The 19,092-nt window shown below is 40.9% G+C and overlaps 1 protein-coding gene across 1 annotated transcript in view; it reads left to right on the top strand.

Annotated features, from left to right (window-relative positions):
- ANKRD55 (ankyrin repeat domain 55) overlaps window positions 1–19,092 on the top strand; it is a 376,849-nt gene that overhangs the window by 331,138 nt on the left and 26,619 nt on the right. The window contains exons 9-10 of the mRNA XM_031445357.2: window positions 7,839–7,899; window positions 18,201–18,329. Of these exons, the coding sequence (XP_031301217.1) occupies window positions 7,839–7,899; window positions 18,201–18,329 (190 nt within the window). The remainder of the gene's footprint in view (window positions 1–7,838; window positions 7,900–18,200; window positions 18,330–19,092) is intronic.

Genomic DNA, 19,092 nt, shown 5'->3' with positions numbered 1-19,092 from the left:
AGGCCAGCACCACAGGGGGTGTGTTCTGCTGCACCTCCTCCTTACCCTGTGTCCAGAAACTAAAACTGAAGCCCTGTGGGGGTTGAGGAGACCAAGGCGCCTTCCAGGTTGAGAGGTAACATGATTTCTTCATTTCAGTCTGTTTTACACTAAAGTAAAAGGACTTGGGAAATTCCAGGACTATTCCCAACCAAGCCTTGCCTCTGTTATCATTGGATTATATCCAGGAATAATAGAAAACTAGGGTTTACTCAAAGCCCAACAAAACAAGGAAGTTTAGAGAAGAAACAGAAAGCCCTGAGCTAACAATCAGTAGACATCATAAAAAGATGACTACCTTTTGATGAAAACAGAGTGACTTCTAGACAACCCACAAAAATAGTCACAAAATCATACTGTTTTCCCAACGGTAATCTTCAGAGAATACATTTTAAATGTACCTTTAAGACTATTCTGCCTTGATTTACTCTACTTAGTTGCTTTTTACCTGCTTCGTTCAGAGTAGTCATTTTGAAATCTACCTGATTCTGAAAGATGAACACTTGCTTTAGTTACTGTAATTACAGCTGTTGTAACAAATCAAATCCAAAGTTGCAGCATTTTAACATAATAAAATTTAATCCAATGTAGATGTTCCTAGTTGGGGGTTGGCTTCCCTCCACAGGTGGCTCAGAGAGGACCAAGCTGCTTCCATCTTGTGGCTTCCTCTTCCCCTTGGATCACAGAATCCTTTGTTCAGCCTGCAGATGGGATGACAGGAGTATAGACAAGCCTCACTTATTTCTTTAAAATCTCAGCCTACAAATGACACAACTCACTTCTGCTCACATTCCTTTAGTAAGGATGGGTGATTTGGCAATAAGTAGTGCTGGGGAATATAGTCCCTGACAAAGAATCTGCCTCCCTGCAATGACTCCAATCCAAGAAAGGAGGGCATAAACTTTGGTGAAACGCTCTCTCTGCCATTAAGCCATTGCACCTAAGGCGTGAACCAAGCCTCGGCAGCTGGAATCACATTCGAGTTCAGTTTGGTCACTAGATTGGCCTCATCATCTGAAATCACTACACTAATAAATTAAAAACCAATCCAAGCACACTTCACCTTTTGTGGACTTGTTAGTCTATTTCTTATTATGCCCAGCAGTGCCCCTAGACTCTCTAGGATCTGCATTACATCACTAGAACTGAGAGAACACTGAGCTGTGGCTTCCCCTTCTCTTGAAATTGTACCAAATGACCCAGCTACCACCTTTGGAAGAGCTGAAGCCAGAAAAATAAACATCCTCTGTGTGCTGATGATACAGTTTTATTATCCTAAATGGACAGTTAGCTGACTCTGGAACATAAAATCCTTCTTTAGTTATGGTAATGCTAGCTGCTGTAACTAGTAAAACCCAAGATTAAAGTTAACTATTTCAAGACCAAAATTAGCATTTCTGGCAAATGTTCTCCAAAAATGAGTTGGGTTAAACCTTAACAACCCATAGAGCAAAATCAACTGGTTTTTCTACCTAGAGAACATTTCAAAACTAGCTTAACTGAAAGGACTCCTTATGGAATTACATTGCTTAAAATGAGGTATTTTATCATTGTTTATTGAGAAATTTTATGGCCGTGGCAGGATTTGATAACATCTATGTTAGATGCTTCAAGCCAAAACTAACAGAGCCAGAGATGTTGGGCTTTGACTGCCCATTTGTTTGTGTGTCATCATGAACTCAGAATCGTTTTCTGAGAAAAAAAATCTGTCTGTTTTATGGGCACCTCCTAATTCTAGAATCATAATGCAGAAGGGAGTAACCTTCCATTAGGCGATGCAAACCTACTTGACTGTTTAATTTTCCTAAGTGGACACACCTTTAGGCCAGCTTGTCTGACCATTAAACATAGGTCTGTAATTACAACATGGATCATGATGACAAACAGCACAGATTATTTACCACATTCTGAGCAAAGTTCTGAGTGCTTTCCATGTACTGTCTTGTCTAACCTTTACCACACCTTTATGTGGTAGGTAATATTTCTGTCCCCATTTTATAGATGAGAAAACCGAGGCATCAAAAAGGTCACTAATTGTCTGCTGCCTGTGTGAGGATAAGTAACCTGCCCAAAGGGTCTGCTGTGCTCCTGGAGTCCACTGTTGTGGACCCTGTAAAATTTATTCTAATGATCACATTTTGTCATTAAGCCCTTGGTCTACACTGAGAGTCCTTATAAGGAACAGCCTTAAAGAAGTCCTTATTGACTCATTGTCAGGAAATATTTTGTTCATTATAGTATCTAAAAATATCTACTAAAATCGATATTTAGTAGATACAATAGTAGAAAAATATCTACTAAAGGAAGAATTCCTACGCTCCTCCTGATAAATTTGTTTTTATTTTTATTATGTGACTACTATGAGTATGATCATGTTTCTCTGCTTGTATATTTAGAAAACTCAGAGCCCAAATTGTGTCTCACCTCTGACACAAACATAGGACCATAATTACATGTTCTTTTTCCTTTGCCTCATTTTCCCTTTGCCTAGTTTTTTCACTTGTGATCTTGTTTTACTATATGTATCTGAAAAACCACCTAAAATCCTTTTTTGGATTGAGGAAAAGGGTGGCCAGGAGTGCCACCTCAGGAGTTGGACTGACTAAGTTTGAATTTGGCTCCATTGCTTACAGACCATATTATCTTGGGCAAGTTGACACGTCAAGGTTTAGTTAGCTTTCTCTTCTTGAAAGTAGGAATATTACAGTACTTACCTCATAGGAAAGTAGGTTGAAGTAAATGAGAAAATGTGTGGAAAGCACTGAACACTGTTAATCGTCAGTGTTCAGTAAGTGTTAGTGATGATGATGATAATGATGGTGATGATGGTGGAAGATAGAAATAATGAAGTACCATAGATCAGCACTGAAGAATGAAACCCTGCTACTGCCACGCACCAGCTCTCACCAGGGCCTTCTTCACCTTAGCACACACAGGTCCACAAGAAATATATCCATACACACAGGTGCATGCACACACTCCTGCACCCACTGACATGTGCACACATTTACTGCAAAGATCATCAGGGTATGAACATTGCTCCTATTTGTATTGACCTTGGGACGTAGCACATTGCAAATTTTAGAAGCCAATGACCATCAAACTCAACCATTCAGCTCCCCTGAAACTCCCTTCCCTACCTCTGTCAGTGCAAACATCTGTATTTTTCCTCTAATCATAAGGATATGTACCAGTCACACTGTGGCCTTGTACTCAGGTATTCATACTCCTTTTAAAATCCACTAACCCTTAGACTTCTGAACAGCACACTCTTCCACTCGGTGCTCACTGGAGGCTATTGACAGCGAAGTCTCAAACTAAAGCTGCTTGTGAACATGCCAAGAGGACCCTTCAATTAGCCCTTTGCCTCCAGAGAGATTTTGGTCCTCTGAAGAATACAACTCACTAGCAAACCAACTGGTGCCAATATACAGCCTTAGCTAAGCTACAGTTCACTGGGGATCTAAGCACTGCAGGGATAAGGGACCTATAATTAAGAACATGAAGGCAAGTTCGATGGACAAAAGCAAAGGAGCACAGGTTTCATCTCACAAATCCCCTTCCTGCTTTGAACACTGCTTCTCAGCAGGTCTGAGTTTTCTCCCTTTCAGTTCCCCATGGCTTTTCTTGCTTCCTTGGCTGGGACATTCAGAGGGCGCCCGTCTGAAAGAGGGGGCATGGTCATTAAGACAAAGCTCCAAAGAGCACGGAGTTGTGTTTGTACAACGCTGTGCATGCTAGAGTTGGAAGGCAAGCAGCAATTTCCTCTGAAAGCAGCCACAGGGCTCTCTGAAGGTCTTTTTCATGGTCTCCATGGTTACCAGCAGATTTTTTTTTTTTTTTCCTGCCAGAGCCCCAGCAGCTCTGCCTCTTTTCATTGCTCTTAACTATAGCCAGAGGGAAGAAGGAAATCATTTCTTTGGGGTCCTGTTCTCTTGTTTCTAACTGATGCATTCTAACCTGCAGTGGATGTTTCACTGCAGCCTGCTCTTACCTCCAGACAGCTTCCAGGACCGGAGAGCAGATGGCTGGCTTGGGGACCCTTTTCCCACCCATCCTTGGGCTGGGCCAGTTCCAGGGCTGTGAACCCAAGAGGCCAGCAAAACAGAGAAGGTCAAAGAGACAAACTGCACTCCACCCCCGGCCCACAGTATACATCTAACTGGTCTCTTTCTGGCCCACCAATTGCCTAATGGCAATCTGGGGACCCCAAAATATAAAGAGTAGGAGCTTTTAAAAATTATTCATTATATAGAACTTACAGTATGTAAAGTCCATTCTAAGTGCTTTATATGCATTGAAAGTTTAAAGTTACAACAAATTTTTAAGAAATGGGTATTATCATCTCTGTTTTACAGATAAGAAAATGTAGGCACTGAGAGTTTCATAACTTGCCGAGGTCACTGGCTGATTGGTGAGGGAGCTGAGGTTCTAATAGAGGCAGTCTGGCCCCAGACTATGTGCTCTTATCACTCACCATGCTGCCTGTCTGGGAAGGCTCCTGCTGGGGATCCGTGCCTGCTGTCCTGGCAGCGGGAGATCTGCGAGCAGGACAGAGTTTCAGCTGGTGCTAATAGGAGACTGGGCTGGGGTATGTGGGAGAAATACTCCTGGGCCACCTCCGCACAAAACAGGGGCTCTGAGAAAACAAAACTAAGAGGTCTGCAAGTCCGCTGGTAATTCAGACCAATGTGGGACAGGTGTCTTGCAGATTACCACTGAACCATGGAACAGTATGGAAGTGCCAGGCTGGACCACCAAGACAATGTGGGATACCCTTGGCAAGCAATGTAGTGCATCAAGTCATTTGCTCTCATAAAATGAGAGAGAGAGATGGGGAGGGAGGGAGGGAGGGAGAGAAGAAATACTTATGTGTAAATTTGTAACCAACTTTGAAGATCAGTGAGTCGTAGAGACTTAGGAATCAAAATGGAGGCAAGCAGTGTAGATTAGCATGTATCATTGAGGGTCGTGACAGGGAAGACATGAAATAGTAAAAGAGGTAACTAAGAAAGTTTGTTGAAAGACTATTTGAAATTAACCAACAAGAGATGATGAAAACCCCCCATCCCCACTCCCCCACCAAAATCAGGAAAAAGTTCTACATTTAGGAGAGAAGGGGCAAGGAAGGAAGCTGTTACTGGAACCTGCGGAGAGCAAGGCTCTAGCTGTAGTTGTAGCTGTAGGAGAAGGGCCACCTGGCAGGAGCCAAGGCCTTTAGTAAAGGAAAAAAGTCCCTGTTGAAAAGGGAAGTGACCTCTTTCCTTCCTCCTGCCAGTTCTCCCACTGACCAAACCCAATGGGAAGTCAAAGGGCAGGGGACTTGGATGATAAACTTGTTGGAGGCCAGCCTTCAGAGTGGGACCCTGCAAAGCAAAGAATGGATTTGAGAGGCAAGTAGAGAAGTATCCAGCACAGGGCTCATCATATGACATTTGGAGGCTCACCCAGGATGTGAGAAGAGGTCTTACTCTCCTCAACCCCATTCTCATCTGATCAGAGCCAACTTCTCTCAATGTGATCACTCTGCTCTGGAGCAGCCCCAGAAGATTATGTCTGGCTGCAGATGACCTCAGCCTGCTAAGGGTTAGCCGAGGATAACAAGATTGGACCACAACTGACCTCTTGAGTTTCCCTCCCACTCTCCCTCCCCCAGCACTTCAGAACAAATGTGCCCTTGAGATTAGACAATGGCCATTAATGAGGGAGAGAAAGAGAGAGGGAGGGGAGGGGAGCGAAGAAAGATAATCACCAGTTACCTTCTGCTCGTAAAATAGCTATATGGGAAAATATAAAAAACAGTGTTAACCAAAATTCTGTTATTTTTATAGCATTTTCCCACCAGATGGAGGAATTCTAGAATTCAGAAATGATAGAAGAGATGTGCTGTTTGCAGCCATAGCCCCTGTTCCTTTAAAGTCTGTATACTAGGAGCTTTACACCTGTTACGTTATTTAATCCTCACCACTCCGCTGTTACTATCCTTGTTACAGAAGTGAGGATACAGAAGCTCACAGAGGTCATGCAGTGGTGAGGCCAGAGTTAAATCACAGCCTTATCTTGGCTGCCCCAAAAGACAGTGATGAGACTTGATTTAAACCCTGGGCTTCCTGGTTACATGACCTCCACTGAAGAGGTCCATCCCCATTTAAGTTCTCCTTATAACGCTATGTAATAAGTCACTCTTCCTTTTCGTCTGTTGTGGGTAGCAGTTTAATACTTAGGACTTTAAATGTCATCTAAGCTGAGAGACAGTGAAAATCTGATTTGGGAGGAGGCTAAACCATTTTGTTTTTCAAATAGTTCTTCCAAAATAATTTCTGAATTTCCTCCATTGTCTTCCTTTCCTTTACCATCCTGATGAGAATATTAGTTTGCTGGGGCGACCATAACAGAATAGCACGGGCTGGGAGGCTTAAACAACAGAAATTTATTTTTTCACAGTTCTGAAGACTGGACATCCAACATCAAGGAGCCAGCAGGGCTGGTTTCCTCTGAGGCCTCTCCCCTTGGCTTGCAGGTGGCCACCATCTGGCTGCCTCTTCATGTGGTCTTTCTACTGTGAGCACGTGCCTCTGGGGTCTGTGTGTCTTAATCGCCTCTTCTTAAGAGAACAGGAGTCAAACTGGATTAAAGCCCACCCTAGTCCTTTAACTAATTACTTCTTTAAAGGCTCTATCTCCAATTACAGTCACATTATGAGCCCCTTGTGGGGTTGGTTAGAGCTTCAACATACGAATTTCTGGGGGATGCAGTTCTGTCTATAACAATGAGTATCCATTGATTAACTCACTCAAACCTTCCTCAGTGGTTCCCAAATCTGATTATTTACCAGAATTTCTTGAACTGCTTATTTAAACTGTAGAAGTTGGGCCTCTCTCCAGAACCACTGAGTCAGAAACTCTGAATATAGAGCCCAGGTATTTGTGGTTTTAAAAAAATCTCCCCAGGGAATTCTGAGGTGGAGCCAGGGTAAAACTTCTAGGGTTAAGTATTCTAGAAATAACGCTTACTGTGTTCCAGGTATGCTGTAAATGCTGTATGCATATTAGCTCATTTAATCCTCACACTGAGCTATGAGGTAGGCACTTTTTATTACCCCCGTTTTACAGATGAGGACACATAGGCACAGAGAAGTTAAGCCAGTTGCCTGCAGTCACAGGGCTGGTCAGCGGCTGGACTGGGATGTGAATCCAAGCAGTCTCGCGGCAGAGTCCTGGCTCCTAACAGTACTCACCTCTTCTCTCCCATGGATGGAGTGTTGACCTCAGTCAACCAAGTGTGGGGCCCAAGGAGGGGATAAGAACTTGAACATGAGAATCATTGACAGTTGTTTCACACTGATTACTATCATTTCATGCTTAGATATGTGTGTGTTTTAGAAAGAGTAAGCAACGTGGTAAAAGCTGATTACCTCCTGGTATAACCTACACATTTAGAAGGTATGACACATGTACCCAGTGGTGAAGCAATTTGAAAGCACTCTATAAATTTATATAAAGTGAATAAAGAATAAGCACTGAAGGACTTTGCTTCTTAAAGTGGACACAAAGGGACACAGATCTGGTGAATAAGATAAGCCTGAGGATTCACTTTCTCCATTCCCCTTGGCGCCTCCAGAACACTAAAACAGGTGGCCTCCTTGCCTGTCGCACTGGCTTCTTTTCCATGGATCTTTTCCTAGATAAATGTAAAGGGCTTATCTTCATTTGGAGGCCTTCAACAGACTGTATTTCTCATGTCATGTTCTCATACAGATTCTATTCTTTTGAGCCACTTCCCCTGTTTTTTCATTACAGGCTCCTGACAGTCCTGGTGCAACAGTCAAACCTGAGCGAGATTAATCACCAGGACAATGAGGTAAGCCTGCCTCTCAAGGAATGGGTGGCCATTGCACATGTGAGGGTGGGAAGAAGGGCTTTTCTGAACCACAAGGAGAGGGAGGGAGCAGTTTTGTGCTCCTACGCTGAGAGGGAAGCCTGCATCTCCACTATTAATCCTCAGGCAGAAATTTATCCCACTATGAGTGTGGGTAGCTTTTAATAGGGAAGGATTTATTGCATTAAGTACTTAAGCATTTATCATACCACTGAAATTTTGTAATTTCCCTTTGGACATTGAGAAATAAATATTGCTCCTTCCTGTCTTCTTGGGAACCAGAAACTTCCATGGCTGCTGATGCTCCCGCTTTGAGTGAAAGATGACAGAGATGATAATTCTAGGCTCCCTGCTCCAGAAGCCACATTATTAAAGCCAGTGATCACAACTGCTGTTTCCTTTATGTTGCAAAGACAATCCTGCACATTTCCAAGAAGACAGCACAGCTCTGTTGAACAAATTTCCTGAGGGAGAGTGGATCACAGCAGGCAGAGCAGCCCCAGAGTAGCTTAGGGTCTTGTGTCTATTTCACTGTTTTAAAAACCAGGTCTGATTTTCATTAGCCAGCCTGATTTCTTTAATAAGCTTCTTACAACTGATTTAAATACCTGGTTTTTAATGGAATTTTGTATAAATGTGAACTTGGTTTGGCTATACTTCACTAAGAATATCCGATAACTGTAAGAAATTCTGATAGCACTGAAAATGCACATGCCTCAAAATGCCAAATAACACTGTTTTCAAGGAGATCAGCTGGCCATAGACAACAAAGTGGGAGGAAGCCCCCTAACCAGAGCTGGGCCCCCTGCCCCATCTTTCTGCTGGGCTGGGACCCTCATGTTTCTTGAGTCTCCTGATCAAAAGTCCTCCTTCCAACTAGCTTGGCATTAATGACCACACCAAAAAGTGCCTACTTCACAGCCTGGGTCTGATGTTGGACACCTCCCTGACTAGGTGGTTATACACTGCTTTCACTCCCCACACCTTCAGTGGTTTAAAGCAAAACCCCAGATGAGAGAATACTGTACTGTTTTAAACTTCTGCTTTAAAAATGAGAACCAGAGATGAGAAAGCACACTCTGATCACTCAGCCCACAGTGTGAAAGCAGGGAACTTGGAGGCTTGCAATTGATCCTGTCAGCTGATCATGAACTTCTAGACTCTGGGCAACTTGCTAACGACTTCTTCCACCTCCAATTCCTGCCGTCACCCCTCAAACTGGAACTTACAAGAAAGAGGGCAAATTCAGTCATTCATACCCTGAAGCTGAATTCCCCTTATAGACATTCAACTCTGTCCACCCCTCAGCGGAATGAACATCCCCCAGCAAAATGATTCCCTATTTTTCCCCACCCTGGGAGGCCCCTGGTTGGTGGAGACAATGAAAATAGACAAAAGCCTTTCTTACAGTGAGAACTATAATACTTTTTGGATAATATGTGGAAAATATTAGAAAAGTCTCTGGTTCCTTCTCATGCAAAGGAAATTCTTCCTGCTCTTACACCAGCATTCTGACCTGTTAGCTTTTTTGAGCAGGAGCCTCAAAAAGGACACTTCCTCCCAGTGTCACAGCTCCCTATTCGCACTGTGTCACAACACAGCATGTCTGAAATCCACCTGAAGCCAACTATTAATGCTTGCCTGTGTTTTTCATTTATGTATATTGCTAGTGTGAGCCAATCCATGTAAATTTGCAAAGGCTAGAAACTCTTTGCCATTGGGAAATAAGGTCAGTTCTGAAATGGAAAGAACACAGCCCAGGCTTTCTTTTTCATTCATTACCTTGGTGGAGTTCCTGCATTTGGCTTCTCAGTGTTCTGCACAAGCCATCACCTACTGTCTCCTCCCTCAATCACTTTTCCAATAAGTTCCAAGCACAACGTCAGCTCCATTACACTTGAGAGAGTAATAGTTAAAGCACACACACACCCTACATCTGCTAAATAACAGGAAGCAAAAAACAGCAAAGGCAAAAGAAATCAGGGAAAAGGTAAGCCAGTGCTGGCAAAGCATTATGGTTTCCTAATGACAAGAGGAAAGAACAAGACATAACCCCTATATAGTCTGAATTAAATTATTTTCCAAGAATAACTGAAGGACTCCCAAGCTTATCACAATAACGGTTAAAGATTAAAGGATCAACTGATAGAAATATAACTTCATTAAGAGGCATATTCGATTGTAAACTGAAACTGAAAAATGTAGAGGGGGACAGAAGGAAATAAAAAATCTGTTTCTGAAGCCATTGTATTGCACATGTAAAACAAAATGTGGTATGTACCACTTTGTATCAGAAAGGTGACTGTCACTTTAGATACTGTCCTGATTTGAGCTCAGTGACTTAAAACAAAGTTTTTGTATTAGTTTTTACTTGTATAAGTAATACATGAACACATTTGCTTCTTAAACATTTAAATATTACCAGTAATACTGGGAGTCTTTGATTACTTCCACCCTACCACCTTGCCCCCAGGTAATTGCTGTCTGATTTGTATCTTTTCTAACCTCATGTATACACTGTGTGTGTGTGTGTGTGTGTGTGTGTGTGTGTGAAAGGTATTTCATGTTATATATTGCTCTGCAGCTTTGTTCTTTCACTCAATAATATGTCTTAGAGCTCTATCCATGTTAATACCTAACATATGGCTCATTCCTTTTAATGGCTTCATAATGTTTCATACTATGAAAATACCTCCTTTTATTTTCTGTTCTCCTGTGAATGGATCTTTAGGTTGTCTCCAATGTTTCACCATTATAAACATTACTCTGAAGAATGTACTTTTATAAACCTCCTTGAGAATTTTATACAAACATTTCTTTAGAAGAAGCCTTGTTAGACAATGTACATTGTTAGAAAATGTACATTGAGGCAGAGGTGGGGAAGGCTGTTTTTTTTAATTGAAGTACAGCTGATTTACAATATTATGTTAGTTTCAGGTGTATAGCATAGTGATTCAGTATTTTTGCAGATTATATTCCATTATAGGTTATTACAAGATAATGGGTATAATTCCCTGTGCTATACAGTAGATCCTTGTTGATTATCTATTTTATGTATAGTAGTTTGTATCTATTAATTCCATACCCCAAATTTGTCTCCCTTCCCTTCCCTCTCCCCTTTGGTAGCAACAAGTTTGTTTTCTATATCTATGAGTCTGTTTCTGTTTTGTATATCCTTCATTTGTATTATTTTTTAGATTCCACATATAAGTGATGTCACATAGTATTTATCTTTCTCTGACTTATTTCACTAAGTATAACAATCTCTATGTGTATCCACATTGCTGCAAATGGCAGTATTTCGTTCTTTTTTATGGCTGAATAATATTCCATCTTCTTTATCCAATCCTCTGTTGAGGGATGGGTTGCTTCCATGTCTTGGCTATTGTAAATAATGCTGCTATGAATATTGGGGTGCACTTATCTTTTCAAATTAGTGTTTTCATTTTTTCTGGATATATACCCAGGAGTGGGATTACTGGACATAGGGTAGTTATATTTTTAGTTTTTTAAGGAATCTCCATACTGTTCTCCATAGTGGCTGCACCAATTTACATTCCCACCAACAGTATATAAGGGTTTCCTATTTTTGTTTTTGATATGCATGTTCATCAAAGTGGCTGTATCAATTTATTGCTCCACCCATTGTTATAAAAGGGTGTTTATTATCGTTTTCCTGTTGTTGGATTTTCTTGTTGTTGCTTTAATTTGCATTTCCCTAATAGTGAGATTGAGCATAATTTCATAGGTACGATGGTCATTTTTAGATCTTCTAGGTCCTGCTTAGGTCCTTTGTCTATTCACTAATCTGTTGGGTTACTTGTAATTTTCTTGTGGATTCATAGGAGTTTATTTTACATTCTGAACATTAATCCTTTGTCTGCTGTTAGACTGCAAATATTTTTTCACAGTCTATTGCTTATTTTAGAACTTTTTGTGGTATCTTTTCCTATACAGAAATTTTAAAATACGATGTAATCAAAATGATTATCCTTGTCCATTACTGCTTTTGCTTTTATTATCTTTTAAAAGAAGGCCTTCTTTACCCCCAGGGACATAACCACATTATGCTAAATTTTCTCTTACTTTGTTACAAGATTTTTTAAGAATATGTGGTTCCATTTCTGAACTCTTTGTTCTCGCTCCAATGATCTGTTTGTTTTTCCTTTTTCATTAGCCACATTGCTTAATTATTTAGAAGCTGTCCACACTACAGAGTTTAACAGTGGGAAAAACAATATGGGTCAGATCATCCTTTGTGTCTTTGTTCTCTGGACCTCAGGGAATCATTGACAAAGTGAGAGGCTTGTCTCTTGCCACTACAGAGAGTTAAAAGTTGCTAGACTCCTGGAACCTAATCTGTCCTGCTCTCATTTTAGCTTTAACAGGAAGAGTGACCCATCAAGGGGGGCTATGAGCTATTTGTATCTGGGTTAGAACTTTGAATGCATTTCTCCAGAAAAGCACTGTTGTGTATGGTATTTAGGATAGATAGCGTTTTTGTTTTTGTTTTTGTTTTTGTTTTTCTACTATAGAGCATTTATTTAGTACAATAGGACTCTTTGTTAAAGATAGATTGTTGATCCTACATTAAATGCACATTCTCACATTCTGGTATAAGTAGATTTTTATGAGTGGCCTAACAATCCAAACTTCCAGCACAACAGCACTCTGAGAAAATAAGTTCAAGTTGCAAAAACAGATGTGAACCTTTGGATATAATTCTTTGCACAAAAATCCACTTATAACATTCCTAAGATATAAGCACAAGTAGAGATTGTGTATTATAAAGGCAAAATCAATAGAAATAGTCCCTGCCTCTATAAATCTTTTTACTTTACAGTTGGCAAAAGATAAAATAATAAAGCAAAAAAATTTTAATGCACCAGAATTTTTATCCTAAAAGTGAGTACCTTAAAAATTGGAGTAGAATCACTACCACTTAAGGGCCCTCACTTCCTTCTCTCCTCTCTTCTCCTCCCCCCATAAATTTCTAGAGGCAGACCATGTCTTCTTTATCTTTGTATTCTAGAAGCTAGTTCAATAACTTGCACATAGTTGAGTCTCCCCAAAAAAAATATGTTTAGATAAATAGAGAATTAAATTTTAAATTCAAGAAAATATCATGTTATTTTATTTTATTGACTCTTTCTCTCTTTATTTTGTTGATTCAACTCAGTGACCCATTTTATTTATCAGACTTGACTCCAAGTGACTTTTAATTATTTCCAAAATCTACTCTCAAAAAATAAGATTTTACAACATTTGAGATCTTCCGAAATGTACTGTAGACTCTAAGACAGGACTCCTTGTCCATTTCTATGATATGGACACATCTGGTATGCTGGGGAAGCCAGTGGAATCCGTCTCAGAAAAATGTCTGACATTACATAAAATAAAATGCATAGGATTACCAAAAAAACCAATTATATTGAAAAGCAGATATCAGAATATTTCAAAGAACAAATTTATAATAGTAATACATAAGCTTTTTTATTAATGCATTACTAATCTTTATATTTAAGATTTTTCCCAAATAAATTTGAGAAAATGACTTTCACTGTTGCACTTCTAACATCCAGAGTTTTGTTTTGTTTATTTTTTTAGAATCTTTTAAAGTACATCATTAATTCCAATCTTTCGTAAACAGAATAGCCTTTATAACTTTTGTGAGGGGTAGTCACATGTGGTTGGGAGATTAATAATATGTGAATATTAAAATGTCAATGCCAGAGGCAAACTGGACTCCTCTGAAGGATCTAGAATTGTTTTGCTGATCTCTCAGCCACCTGCTGTAGTTCTGTCCCGCCACATCACACATTTCTATCTCGGTACCATTCAGTGTCTGCAAGAGCTGGTCTAAAAGTGCAGTTCTGAAACATGAAAAGTGCTAAGCACTTAATCAGATTTCTGGTTCATAAAACACAAAAGTTACAGTGGTTTTGGAAAAAAAGTTCTGAGAACCTGATAGGACTTTGAAAACCCTTAACTGAAATGTTGGTGGCATAGGCATAAGGTACAGAATTACTCATCTGCACAAGAGCACTGTTACAAAGCAACTCCACCCCACACCCAAGAGTTACCACACGCAGTAGTCCTATCAGCAATCTCGAAATGGATCCTAAGTCAAGCAAAACGTAACATTTCCCTTCAAAACATTCTAGAGAGCTGTGCTCTTAAATGAATGTAAGTTACTCTTCACTCTTGGAGCCAGCACTCCTTATTTTTTTTCAAAAAAGGGAATTCTGCTGTCACCAGGGCCATCTGGGTGTTTGTTGCAGCATGTTTGCAGATGACTCCTAGATTTTCAGCCTTTAGATTCTTTGAAGGCCCAACTGAGTCCCTGATGACTCAATGAAAAGCTTGTAGGAAAAGTCACCACAGTTTGGACACAGGTGGCTGACTTGCATTCCACCAACTCTGGTATTTCATACTCCCCATGAATACTCCCAAGGGGAGTATAAATATAAATATAATTTGGTATATAAAAAGTATAATTAGCAACTCACTAAGTCTTCCTGTGAACATTTCTTGAACACCTACTGTGTGCTCAGTGAATAAGCCACAGCCTCTACCTTAGTGTACTACAGCTTAATCTTAATTCCTGGCACAGCTCAGTGCAAACACTAATTGCCTGAAGTCTGCTCTTTAAATGGCCACCAGAGTCTTAACACAACCACAATGTGTTAGATGTTTTAACAGAAGTTGAAGGAAGGAGGAGGCAGTTGTAGGAAGAATGTTCCTAAACAAAGTGTGTTGTGCAATACAAAGAGCTGCACTTGAGCTGATTTTGAAAGTTTTGGTTTTCATATTACTAACCCTAAGAGGATGTGTTTTTGTTTCTCATTAGTCCAATTGAAAAAAAAAAAAAAAAAAAGCAACAGGAAATTTCCCTTGACTTGACTGAATGTTTGCAACCTGTTTACATTGTAGTATAATTATACTATATATTATACATTATAGTATAATTATATAATATATATTTATATTTATATTTATAATATAAATATAAATATATATTATATATTATAGTATGTATTATTATTTAGAGAAATAATGGAGTAATTCAAGTCTTGCTTTAGGGCCACTCAGGGGATCAACAGTTATTTATAACACTGATCCCAAATTTCAGGGTAAAGGAGGAGTGGGAGGAGAATGTACATATTTCAATACCATACAAAAATAAATATTTGCCAGCTGTACTTTTAGAAGAGGCCTAGAGCTGATACCAAATGAAACAAATAATATAGGGTGGCAACCCTTAGGCTACTGAGAACTACCATTCTGGAAAATAGAAGTCTACTTGCATGATGTGTGGAAAGAGCATTTTCCTCCAGAGTTGGAAGGAAGGACCTGGATTTGAATCCCAATTTTGCTTGTACCCAGTGGGTGGCCTTAGGAAAATTGTTTAACCTGTTTTTCAGTTTCCTTACCTGTAAAATGGGCCTAAAAATACCTGTCCCTTTAGGATTGTTGTAAAGATTCAATGAATTGACATATATAAAGCACTTGGCACCAAGCAGGTATATAAAAAATGGTAGTGCTCTTCCCCAGCCTTTGCCAGTGCAGGAGCTGGGGGGTTTTGGTTGTTACTTTTTGTTTTTGTTTTTGTTTTCTTGGTGGGGCGGGTGGGAGAGGATTGTTGTTTTAAGAAGGTAACTCTTGAAGCCTAGAAACTGTGTTTAGGAGACAGTGTTAACAGTGCATAATCACAGTTTAATTGACAGCCACATTTTCACACTGAATTCTCACATTGCTAAATCTGTATCTCTGCATGTAGTGATTGCCATCTACCTCATTTGGAGCACTCATCAAGAATTTCAGCAGGTTTCAATTGAAGAGTTAGTAACAATGATCATATCAGACAAGTTCATTTTCCATAAAGAAGTCATTTTCTACCTTTCTTTCTTGTGTGTATGATTTTAAACAGCAAAGCCAAATTTTACCAAAGCAAAAAATTCAAGAACAGTAAGAAATCCCTCATTCATTTAATAAGCATTTACTTAGCATCTACAGTGTGCCTGGCACTGTTCTAGGCTCTAAGGATTCAGACAAGCAGACAAAGACCCTGCCTTCATGAAGCTTACACTCCTGTGACTTCAAAATTGCCTCTGATGTCTTTATCCCTGGATGCTGGTGCCACTTCATGATGAAGCCAATGATTCAGAAGCAAGGGGACTCAGCACTGGGAAAGAGGCAATCCATGCACAATAAAAAGGATCTGATTCCCTGGAGTCCAGATTTCTAATCCCAGTGGGCCAAATTAAAAATGGAGAGGACCTACGGAAATACACTGAGCTATTCTAAATCCTGAGTAAATATTCAGCTATTGGAATAAGAACAAGAATTTCCACTGCTTTTAGACCAGCATTCTTTTCCATATGGAACCAATTTCTTGAAACATTTTTAAGTGTATCTTGGGAGACTCAGTGTTACGTGACACTTGAAACTTGAAACTTGAAAGCAGACTATAATGTCATGATTTAGAATATGGAACTGGTGCAGGGGATTTAACATTCTAAAGCTCACTGCCCCACAAACCTCAAACCTTAGATTCAGTTTTGTGCTCATTCACAGACTTGTGAACTTCCCTAGAGCTCAGCTTCCTCTTCCGTGTAATGAAATGGCACCTGTCAGAGTTGGCTAACTGCAACAGCAACAACTCAGAATCTCAGTGGCCTGACACAACGGAAGCCAACTTCCTGCTTTCTTCATAGTCCAATGCTGGTTGACAAGGTGGCCCTGTTCTATCTTATCATCCAGGGTCTTGGGCTTTTTAATCACGTGATTCCAGCACCTTCTTGAGCCTTGTCCTCTATATTCAGTTGTCAGATGAGGAAAGAGAATATTTGGATACTTGGAAGACTTCATAAGTTTTGTTTTCTAGGCAGGCATGGGTAGGGAGGGGACTTCCATCCTTCTAACCCTTCTGCTCATACTGCAATGTGGTCAGGACTCAATCTCGCAGCCACATCTCTCTGTTGGGAGGCTGGGGAATGCAGACTGACTCTGTGCCTGGAGGAAGAGGAAACAGTTTGGTAAGCACGAAGCAGACTTCGCCACAATACTTAATTCAAAAAGCTGTTTGGAGGATTACATGAGATAATATGCATAAGAACTCATAAAGATCTCTGGAGTAGTGTTAGCTCTGCACTCCTAGCTAGTCTGGGGCCCATCCCCTCCACTCAGCTCATCTTGGATGGGCAGGGAAGACTAAGGTAGTGACTCTATGTTATCTGCAGAGACGACACCAAAAAAAGAGTCAGAGCAACTCAAATCTTTTGCTCCTTTTACCAGGAGCAAATCTAGAGTCATTTTAGACATATTTCATGTAATTGAGAGCCATAAGCAAGGAGAAGAGGCCATCCTTTCATAGTATGCTTCCAAAGAATACTAGTCCTCTTTGGCAAACATTTCCCAGCAAACGCTTGTTTTATTACTAAATGATGCCTAGAATGTGTGACTTCAAGCTCTGAAAGAAGGTGAGATTCACCAGATTGACTCATCCACATCTGTTCTCCAAGCTGCCACAGAGTGATTTCTTCTAAACAGTGTAAATAAGATCATGTCAACATCGCTTAACATTCTTCACTGTCCTTCCATTGACTTTAGAATAAAATCCAAATGCCTTATGCAGTGTCGGTATCCCCCATCCCACACACCCAGGATCAGCCCTGCCTCCTTCTCCAATCTCATCTCACAGGGCTCACCTCCTCTCCCTCTCCATCCGTCCATCCATTCAACAGCTGCTTATCTAGGCCTGGTTCTGGTCACTGGGGACGCTGCAGTAGAACAGTGTCCCTGCCCCGGTGATGGGAGATGGCATCCTAGCATGACTCTGTCACAGTGCCTGCCCCTGTGAGTTGTTGTTCGCTGGTCTCTTCCCCTAGCCCAGCTCACAGAGGCTCTCGTAGAACAGTTTCGCCCCCTGTGGTTACTCTATCACAGCACTCTGAGTGCGTTCATTACAGCATTCAACCATCTGGAAAATCCTTCTGCTTGTTTGCCAGCATTTACTGTGTCTTCCTCTGCCACAGAGTAATTCCCATGAGGACAAGGATCTTGTTTATCTTAGTCACTATAGTGTCCTTAACACCTGTTTGTGTGGCACAGAGCAGAAGCTGAATGCATCTCTGCTGAATGAATGGCTTAAGGAGCAAGTGAACTGACAGGCTGCAGCCAGTGCATCTGGTGATGCCTCAGGCCTGAGGAGAAAGTGTGTGCTCCACCTTCCTTCCTGATAGCCTGCGCTCATCTCTGCCCCTCTGATTGTGGTTTTGTAGGGAATGACACCACTCCACTGGGCAGCTTTCCACAACCAGCCTCTGCATACCCAAATGCTGCTGAAGAAGGGAGCAGACCCCACTCTTGTGGATAAAGATTTTAAAACGGCTCTCCACTGGGCAGTCCAGGTGAGAAATTAGCCAGTGGACTTGTCTCAAGTATAAATGGTGTAAAGTGATGTTAACAATTCTGAGTATGTCAGACCTGAAAGATTTTCAAAGGTACAGCCCCAGCACTGGTATCAACTTTATATGTATGACAGAGCACGTGAGATACACGCTGCCCTCCTCCCCTCCATTCACATCCACGGGGGCAGCAGCAAACCCGTCACTTGGGAGGATTTGGGTACATCAGTTATGAGGTAAAGAGGGGGAGAAGTTATAGAATATCAGACAGAGCCCACCTGGCTGTTACACACACACACACATGCGCGCGCGCACACACGCACACACGCACACCCTTCTCTCTCATTCTCTCTCTCAATCTCAGTGGTTGCTACTGGCTCACAGTAAGTAAACCAGGATAAACCTTCAAAGAATTACTTGGAAAATCCCTTCAAAGTCTTTGGACCATGACTCTCTTCTTGCTTCCAAATCCTCCAAAGCAGAGTAAATCCAGGTGACCCTGAGTCGTGAACAATGAAAATCGTGGCGCATGACCCTACCTCACTATCCGAAAAGGGCATCTGTATCAGTGCACAGGACCAGAGAAATCATAAATCTAGTCCAAAGAGGGGAAAACTGAGACAAAGGTGAAAGGATGACCATAGCATAGGGAAATCATTCAAAGGAAATGATTAACTAGGCGTTACCTATTCTGTCCTTCAGAGGAGAGCAGGACCATTGCATCCTTTCAACGAACTTGGTAGCCCATTCTGCTTTTTGATGCCTA

The sequence above is a fragment of the Camelus dromedarius genome, chromosome 3 (assembly GCF_036321535.1).
Source record: "Camelus dromedarius isolate mCamDro1 chromosome 3, mCamDro1.pat, whole genome shotgun sequence".
Taxonomy (NCBI): Eukaryota; Metazoa; Chordata; class Mammalia; order Artiodactyla; family Camelidae; genus Camelus; species Camelus dromedarius.
The sequence above is the reverse complement of the archived record's forward strand: the minus strand, read 5'-3'. Positions and strand labels throughout refer to the sequence as shown.